The sequence below is a fragment of the Poromitra crassiceps genome, assembly GCF_964638095.1.
Source record: "Poromitra crassiceps genome assembly, chromosome: 6".
Lineage (NCBI taxonomy): Eukaryota > Metazoa > Chordata > Actinopteri > Beryciformes > Melamphaidae > Poromitra > Poromitra crassiceps.
In genome coordinates this window covers 59,961,750-59,971,749 of record NC_139627.1, presented here as the reverse complement: position 1 = coordinate 59,971,749, position 10,000 = coordinate 59,961,750, and the positions used below count along the sequence as shown (strand labels likewise).

Here is a 10,000-nt window from a genome sequence, read left to right as displayed (position 1 = left end):
ATAGTGACATTATACCTCTGTACCAGGATGGACAGGTGTAGTCATAGTGACATTATACCACTGTACCAGGATAGACAGGTGTAGTCATAGTGACATTATACCTCTGTACCAGGATAGACAGGTGTAGTCATAGTGACATTATACCACTGTACCAGGATAGACAGGTGTAGTCATAGTGACATTATACCTCTGTACCAGGATAGACAGGTGTAGTCATAGTGACATTATACCACTGTACCAGGATGGACAGGTGTAGTCATAGTGACATTATACCACTGTACCAGGATAGACAGGTGTAGTCATAGTGACATTATACCACTGTACCAGGATGGACAGGTGTAGTCATAGTGACATTATACCACTGTACCAGGATAGACAGGTGTAGTCATAGTGACATTATACCTCTGTACCAGGATAGACAGGTGTAGTCATAGTGACATTATACCACTGTACCAGGATAGACAGGTGTAGTCATAGTGACATTATACCACTGTACCAGGATAGACAGGTGTAGTCATAGTGACATTATACCTCTGTACCAGGATGGACAGGTGTAGTCATAGTGACATTATACCACTGTACCAGGATATACAGGTGTAGTCATAGTGACATTATACCTCTGTACCAGGATAGACAGGTGTAGTCATAGTGACATTATACCTCTGTACCAGGATAGACAGGTGTAGTCATAGTGACATTATACCTCTGTACCAGGATAGACAGGTGTAGTCATAGTGACATTATACCTCTGTACCAGGATGGACAGGTGTAGTCATAGTGACATTATACCTCTGTACCAGGATAGACAGGTGTAGTCATAGTGACATTATACCTCTGTACCAGGATAGACAGGTGTAGTCATAGTGACATTATACCTCTGTACCAGGATAGACAGGTGTAGTCATAGTGACATTATACCTCTGTACCAGGATAGACAGGTGTAGTCATAGTGACATTATACCACTGTACCAGGATAGACAGGTGTAGTCATAGTGACATTATACCTCTGTACCAGGATAGACAGGTGTAGTCATAGTGACATTATACCTCTGTACCAGGATAGACAGGTGTAGTCATAGTGACATTATACCACTGTACCAGGATAGACAGGTGTAGTCATAGTGACATTATACCTCTGTACCAGGATAGACAGGTGTAGTCATAGTGACATTATACCACTGTACCAGGATAGACAGGTGTAGTCATAGTGACATTATACCTCTGTACCAGGATAGACAGGTGTAGTCATAGTGACATTATACCACTGTACCAGGATAGACAGGTGTAGTCATAGTGACATTATACCTCTGTACCAGGATAGACAGGTGTAGTCATAGTGACATTATACCACTGTACCAGGATAGACAGGTGTAGTCATAGTGACATTATACCTCTGTACCAGGATAGACAGGTGTAGTCATAGTGACATTATACCTCTGTACCAGGATAGACAGGTGTAGTCATAGTGACATTGAATTAAACACGTTGCTAAAGTCTTCATGGTCTTCTTGCTCAGGAACTTTCTTGCCAAATCCTTTGTCCTTGAATGAATTGTCCCAATGACAGAGAGGGCCATAGCGTCGCTCGTCATACACAGAGCCAATTGACTTCCCAGATACGATACACAACACTTTTCTTGTAACTTAACGGCAAAGACTGAATTCTAAAGAGACTTGGACTGTAAAAAAAGTGACTTGTGAGCATGTCTGGGCAGAACAGGAAGCTTTGCTCATGACGGAGCTGCTTGATCGAAACAGAAGAGACAGACTCTGCAGTGTAAATGAAATCAGAAACGGGCCTGTGGTCCCGACACTCCAGCAGGCTTCCTCTGGTTTCTCTTCGCTGCGGTCGGACCGGCGTCTGCCTGTTCGCCGCTGGTTTCTACAAAACAAACGCAGGGACGATCTGATTGGCTGATCGGACGCCGACAAATCCATCCGTACAGAAAAAGTTCAGCTGGGCGAACTTTCTGTCTGTACGATGAAACTGGCAGAGGCAGAGACTAGGATTAGAAGCAGAGACTAGGATTAGAGGCAGAGACTAGGATTAGAGGCAGAGACTAGGATTAGAGGCAGAGACTAGGATTAGGCCAAATCTAAAAACCAATATAGCAATGCTGTCCCGCCTAGTTTGGCTTCACAGCGTCAACTTCTCCGGAATGTAGCCCCCTGTTCACACTCGACACCATCTCACCTCCAACAGAGCCTCTTTGTTCCTGTCGGCCATCTCACACGTCTCCTTCCGCCCTAACAAATAGTTCTGCAGCGGACAGGGAGGAAGACGAGACAGAGATAGGGAGGAGAAGAGACAGACAGGCAAGCAGACAGACAGACAGGCAGACAGACAGAACATGAAATAGTCAGTTAGCAGTTTAAAAAACATTTCCTGATAGTTCTTCCAGGATCTTCGTCAGGACGAAGATCCTTGGGATTGAAACGTAAATAAATTGACCAGGAGCCTTTAAAATCCAGTGTGCGGACTCTATTTGTTTTTCTAATTATTATTCATTTGTCCATCACCTGACTTTTCGTAGATGTGCATGCTCTCCTGTTTTTTAATACGCTACAGGGCCATGCTGTACCAATTTATGACACTAGGTGTAGCACTACTACTACTACTACTACTACTAATAATAATAACTTGGATTTATATAGCGCCTTTCAAGAAACCCAAGGACGCTTTACAGTAATGACACATAATGACAAACAAATAAACAGAACAGAGAGAACAGAGGAGACTAGAGGCCAAAGGCTTTGTTAAAGTACTGTACTGTACTTCCTCCGCACACTGAAAAAGTCACACATAAGAAAGGACCTGCTAGTGTCTTTCTACAGATGTGCAATAGAGAGCGTGCTGACATATGGCATCACTGCCTGGTACGGCAGCTGCACAGCTCAGGACAGTAAACCACTACATAACATCATCAAAACAGCAGGTAAGATCATCAGAACACAACTCCCCACCCTCGAGGACATTGACAACACCCGCTGCTTGAACAGAACTAAGAGCATCCTCAAAGACCCCACTCACCCCGGTAACCACCTGTTCACTCCCCTACCCTCCGGAAGGCGCTACAGGACACTAAAAACTCACACTTCCAGATTCCATAACTCCTTCTTCCCAAAGGGCCGTCATATTACTCAATAAATCACAATCACTTCCCAAATTATGAAGTATAAAGTAGAGCCCGACCGATACTGGATTTTTGAGGCCGATACCGATATTAGGGAGTAAAAAAATTCTGATATCGATATATCGGCCGATATTATTATTATTAAAATATATCGGTGATCGGCCAATATCGGCCGATAATATCGGCGAACCGATATATCGGTCGGGCTCTAGTATAAAGTATTATGCTGCTGTCATATGTGTGTATATATGTATATATGAATATATATATAGATGTATATTACATATAGTTATTTACTACTATTACTACCACCCTATTTATTATTAAGTCTATCTACTGTGGGGTCTGGTGAATCGTTGGTGTATTGTCTGGCTGTACTGTATGTTTGCACAAAGGGGAGTTTGCAATTTCATTGTATGATTTTATTATGCAATGACAAATAAACTACTATTACTATTACTATTACTAAAGAGATGAATTTTGAGGGTTTTCTTGAAGGAGTCAAGATTCAAGATTCAAGTTTATTATTTGTCCCAGAAGGGCAATTTGTGTGCAGGCAGATATAAAAAGCATAGCGAATACATGAAAAAACAAAACATGAACAAATTAAAACAAACATGGAGCATGTGCAGCAGTTTTCCAGCAGAAAAATGAATCAAGTAAACACAGGATAAAAGTAAAGTAAAAACACACCTCAAGGGATCTGTACAATGTACTTAAAAGTAGTAAAGACACGTACAATGTACTTAAAAGCAGTAAAAGACACGTACATGAACTTAAAAGTAATAAGAGTCCAGGACTATTTGAGCTCGCATAAATAGGTAGGTAAAAAATAAATAAAGATATATCTCGAATATAAAATATATAAAGAATATTTGTAGCAGCAACATTACCTACCTAAGAAGAGAGACAGAGAGAGAGAGTGCATCATCTCCTCCGCCCAGCAGCGTTTAAGCTGCATGAGAGACAGAGAAAAGGGAGCGAGACAGAGAGAGAGAGAGAGTGCACTATCTCCTCCTCTCAGCAGCATTTAGAGCTGTGATGGAAACAGGAACGAAAGTCAATTTATATCTGTTTTTCGTTGCCCTCGGAACCTTTAGCCGAAGGCCCGAAGGGAGCAGCACATACTCTGGGCAGAGAGGATGAGTATCGTCCATGCGAATGGACATGACCTTTTTAAGCACCTGTTTGTTAAAAATGTGGTCCAGGCTACTAAAATTTACTCCGGCTATTTTAGATGCCGCTCTCACGATCCTCCCAAGAGAGTTCCTCCCTTGATCAAGGGATGGGGCGTTACGGATCTCTGCCGGGAGAGAGTTCCAGAGGGTGGACTGTCTGTTCAAAATAAAGGCCACACATGCCGAAACGTGACCCCGAAACCGAGGTACGTACCGAACCGTGACTTCTGTGTACCGTGACACCCCTATGTGTGTGTGTGTGTGTGTGTGTGTGTTACCTGGGGGTTCTTGAACACAGCGTACTTCTCGATGCGCTCGGTGAACATCAGGCGGTTCTGGCTGTCTCTGGTCCAGTTCAGCAGGTTCTCCACCAGGTTCTCATGGTCCTCAAAGATCCGCTCTGCAGGGGAGAGTGACAGAGAGAGAGAGAGACAGAGAGAGGGAGAGAGAGAGAGATGGGGGTGGAGACAGTCAGAAATTGGATTAAAATTGACTTAAAGTCCCTGGAAACCAGATTTTTTTTTTTTATTATTTAGCATTTTGAGTTCATCACATCACAGGAACCTATGTTAATAAGCCACCAGCCAAATTTGAATGATGATGAACGTCGCAAAGTATATACATTTAGGTTTGACAGTCATGGCAAAAGTCATGAGAATCTATTCAATTTTAGAGTGTATTTTCTCCCGCGGACTGTGTGGGCGTGTCCCGTCTGCAGCAGGTCTCCTCCGAGAGAGAGAGAGGGAAACGGAGAGAGAGAGAGAGAAGGAGAGAGAGAGAGAAGGAAAGAGAGATGGAGTGTGTGTGTGTGTGTGTTCGCGCGTTGCTCGGCGCATAGCCTACGGACAGAGAGGAAGAGATCTCTGCCGCTGCGAGTGCACAGCGCTACTGTGTGTGTTTCAGTGTGTGTGTGCGCACGTGTGTGCATGCGTGTGGTTCGATTAAATCTTATGACGTGATAAGATCATGCATTTTAGCACCGCGCACACCGCTCTCTTCTATGAGGAAATGGAAATCCAGACCTTGTAGAAAAGTGTCGATTTTTGGGGTTTGGGTTGAAAGTAATGTCTTCTTCTTGACTTTCTGAGGCACACAATTACTCACATAAGACCCTACATTTAATAGTTAGAAGGTTTTCGTGGATTTTGGTTTCCAGGGACTTTACGAAAAATCAAGATGAGGCTGAAAATACATCATGGGCTCACACACATGCCAACATGAGTGATACAACTCTAATGGCTGTTTCTCAGTAGAAGTAGCACCTCTCCATACAGTAGGCTCACTGTCTTTCAGAGTGATACAACTCTAATAGCTGTTTCTCAGTAGAGGTAGCACGTCTCCATACAGTAGGCTCACTGTTTCAGAGGCTTCGTTTTGAGTGAAGGCTAAATAACGCTCCAAATTTAGGCTAAATTCTGGTGCCGGAACACCATGGAGTGCCTTGACCTCTCACCTCAAGATATCTGAATGAAAATGGATTCCATGGGTACCCACGAGTCTCCCCTTTACAGATAAGATAGCATTTTTCAATTATAGACAGATCCTTGAGAGAGAAGACCAGATGATGATGATGATGATGGTTGGGTGGAAGGATTGGATGTAAAGTGCTTTAACATCTGTTAGAAGCAGCTTAGTATCGACTTAATATGTTAGTGGGTCAAAACACTATATATATTCTATATAGTATAGACTGTATAGGCTTCATGTATTTCAGGACTGTGTGTGTGTGTGTGTGTGTGTGTGTGTGTGTGTGTGTGGTGACTCAGATTGAGTAGTGACTCCGATCAGGTGGTGACAGTCCATTCAAGCACAGGCTAGTCTAGTTAGCTAGCTTGCTAGTTTACCAACTACTACGCTAACTGGCTCGCTATCTACCTGCTCAATTATAAATTCAGTGTGGATGTTGTGACAGTAGTTCCCAAGATAATGTGTTGAAGTAATGGTTTATATATTTAGGCCTGTCTTCTTATGTGTTGACGTAATGGTTTATATATTTAGGCCTGTCTTCTTATGTGTTGAAGTAATGGTTTATATATTTAGGCCTGTCTTCTTATGTGTTGAAGTAATGGTTTATATATTTAGGCCCGTCTTCTTATGTGTTGAAGTGATGGTTTATATATTTAGGCCTGTCTTCTTATGTGTTGAAGTAATGGTTTATATATTTAGGCCTGTCTTCTTATGTGTTGAAGTAATGGTTCATATATTTAGGCCTGTCTTCTTATGTGTTGAAGTACTGGTTTATATATTGATGCCTGTCTTCTTATGTGTTGAAGTACTGGTTTATATATTTAGGCCTGTCTTCTTATGTGTTGAAGTAATGGTTTATATATTTAGGCCTGTCTTCTTATGTGTTGAAGTAATGGTTTATATATTTAGGCCCGTCTTCTTATGTGTTGAAGTAATGGTTTATATATTTAGGCCTGTCTTCTTATGTGTTGAAGTACTGGTTTATATATTTAGGCCTGTCTTCTTATGTGTTGAAGTAATGGTTTATATATTTAGGCCTGTCTTCTTATGTGTTGAAGTAATGGTTTATATATTGAGGCCTGTCTTCTTATGTGTTGAAGTACTGGTTTATATATTTAGGCCTGTCTTCTTATGTGTTGAAGTAATGGTTTATATATTTAGGCCTGTCTTCTTATGTGTTGAAGTAATGGTTTATATATTTAGGCCCGTCTTCTTATGCGTTGAAGTAATGGTTTATATATTTAGGCCTGTCTTCTTATGTGTTGAAGTAATGGTTTATATATTTAGGCCTGTCTTCTTATGTGTTGAAGTAATGGTTTATATATTTAGGCCCGTCTTCTTATGCGTTGAAGTAATGGTTTATATATTTAGGCCTGTCTTCTTATGTGTTCAAGTAATGGTTTATATATTTAGGCCTGTCTTCTTATGTGTTCAAGTAATGGTTTATATATTTAGGCCCGTCTTCTTATGCGTTGAAGTAATGGTTTATATATTTAGGCCTGTCTTCTTATGCGTTGAAGTAATGGTTTATATATTTAGGCCTGTCTTCTTATGTGTTGAAGTAATGGTTTATATATTTAGGCCTGTCTTCTTATGCGTTGAAGTAATGGTTTATATATTTAGGCCTGTCTTCTTATGCGTTGAAGTAATGGTTTATATATTTAGGCCTGTCTTCTTATGTGTTCAAGTAATGGTTTATATATTTAGGCCCGTCTTCTTATGCGTTGAAGTAATGGTTTATATATTTAGGCCTGTCTTCTTATGCGTTGAAGTACTGGTTTATATATTTAGGCCTGTCTTCTTATGTGTTGAAGTAATGGTTTATATATTTAGGCCTGTCTTCTTATGTGTTGAAGTAATGGTTTATATATTTAGGCCTGTCTTCTTATGCGTTGAAGTAATGGTTTATATATTTAGGCCTGCCTTCTTATGTGTTGAAGTAATGGTTTATATATTTAGGCCTGTCTTCTTATGTGTTGAAGTAATGGTTTATATATTTATGCCCGTCTTCTTATGTGTTGAAGTAATGGTTTATATATTTAGGCCCGTCTTCTTATGTGTTGAAGTAATGGTTTATATATTTAGGCCTGTCTTCTTATGTGTTGAAGTAATGGTTTATATATTTAGGCCTGTCTTCTTATGTGTTGACGTAATGGTTTATATATTTAGGCCTGTCTTCTTATGTGTAAAGGCCTAAATGTAAATGTAATATCTGTCCGTCTGTGGTTGCTGTCAGACTGATGTGTGTTTTGTGTTGGAAAGCTATGGGGGGAAATTAAGTGAAAACTTGAATATGAGGAATTGTTTTGTGAGACAGCGGCCAAATGTTAAAGCACAGACTCTGGATCAGCAGCTTCAACTCAGAAGCATCAGCACTGGCCTTTAAAAGCTGCATCAACTGACCTCTGATCTGCCTGCTGCCTCTTATAGATTAACATTCAATAGAGGGCAAATGGCTGGTGGCAAACTACTGGCCTCATTCATATTCTCTCTCTCTCTCTCTCTCTCTCTCTCTCTCTCTCTCTCTCTCTCTCTCTCTCTGACCCAGCCCTGAAGATGTAGGTTAGATCACATGCATCATTGCTCAGTGTGTGTGTGTGTGTGTGTGTGTGTGTGTGTGTGTGTGTGTGTCTGTCAAAGAGTGTTAAGTTAAAGTGCAGCTGAATCTTGTAGTATAGTGGTACGTGGCTAACAGCCCCCCAAGGGAGGGATGTGTGTGTCTTTGTGTGTTTTCGCCCTTTTTAGCTGAATGTGTGTGTTGTCACAGTGTCAATGACTGTAGGTAGGTACCAGTCTAGTCAATACAGCCATTCACCAAACATGCACGCACGCACACACGCACGACCACACACACCCCTCTAGAAAAGATCTAGGAGCCAACGACTGGCTTTACGCACATTCTAATATTTTACAGGACTAATAGGACTAACCACTCTGTGTATGTGTGTGTGTGTGTGTGTGTGTGTGTGTGTGTGTGTGTGTGTGTGCACTAGTGATGCGCCGGCCGCAGTTATAACCGCGGATATCCGATCAGAAAAATAAACATTCTGATTAATAGCGGATGGGTGAAATGATGTATCATTAATGAGGAAAATTAATATTAATTACATTCTCTAGTCTATGAACATATTTTAAGCTTCAGTTTTCGTCAGGCACATTCTTAGCCACCTATTGTGGGATAGCAAAGACTCCCAATGACCCAAGGCATAGCCATGCGCTACGTCGATGGGATATGCCTCCTCTCTTGGTCCATAAATGGTCAGTGATGTCACCCTCAAACAGGAGTCTCCTGTAGAAGATGCATTCATATTTTCCCATACGATGAGATCAAGCCAGTAAACTAAACTTAAAACAAAACGAAAACATCTTTTCCGGCGATAAACTCCGCTGGTGCATAGTGTTAGTGTTTAATTGTTGTTAGAGTCTATTTCTGCAAGAACTGCACTTATGGGTGTGTGTTCCTCATTGATCTTTCTGGAAATCGGCGACTCTGGGGGCGACGCCATTACTGTTTTTGCAGCAGCTGAGCGGCGGCCCTGATTGGCTGAGTAGCACCACATGGGTTGCCAGTGGCGACCCTGATTGGCTGAGTAGCATCACATGCGATTATCAATACATGCAATTGGTCTGTGATGTCTGACGCTGGTGAACTAGTACCGTGAAGTCTATAAACGCTGCGCCAGTTCAAATTGAAACACTCAAGCTTGAATAATTCTCAATGATTTATCAGTTATAGGTCTGGGTCCGTATAGGACACCGTCTGGGTCCGGACCGCCATTTGGTGATGCCCGTAATACAGCATGGAAGTTTATTTGGAGTCCAGTGGACTGCAGGGATCACACCAACGGCAGCAAGAAACCGTAAGTCCATCTCCCCAATGCGAGACTCGCTCCTTTATAGCGTTGGGAAATGTCGGGTGCACGGCGTGCGCGGATCTATAAATAGCATGAAATAATTTGTGCGGATGTATGGTTCATGCATACACGTGGATTAGGATGGCATAAAAGTTCATCCGTGCATCTCTAGTGTGCGCACGTGTGTGCGTGTGTACCCACCCATCTGCAGCTCTAGTGTGTGCGTGCGTGTGTGTGTGTGCGTGCGTGTGCGTGCGTGTGTGCGTGTGTGTGCACGCGTGCGTGTGTGTGTGTGTGTGTGTGTGTGTGCGTGTGTACCCACCCATCTGCAGCTCGTTGATGGTTTCCACCAGCGACCAGTCAGGACT

The 10,000-nt window shown here is 42.0% G+C and overlaps 1 protein-coding gene across 1 annotated transcript in view; it reads right to left on the bottom strand.

Moving 5' to 3' along the window:
• Nucleotides 1-10,000, bottom strand: part of LOC310778041 (ras-associated and pleckstrin homology domains-containing protein 1-like) — a gene marked incomplete at its 5' end in the record, with an annotated part of 71,285 nt that overhangs the window by 14,279 nt on the left and 47,006 nt on the right. The window contains 3 exons of the mRNA XM_083638359.1: nt 2,194-2,259; nt 4,590-4,711; nt 9,955-10,000. The exon at nt 9,955-10,000 is cut by the window's right edge and continues 39 nt beyond it. Coding sequence (XP_083494485.1) covers nt 2,194-2,259; nt 4,590-4,711; nt 9,955-10,000 — 234 coding nt within the window. The remainder of the gene's footprint in view (nt 1-2,193; nt 2,260-4,589; nt 4,712-9,954) is intronic.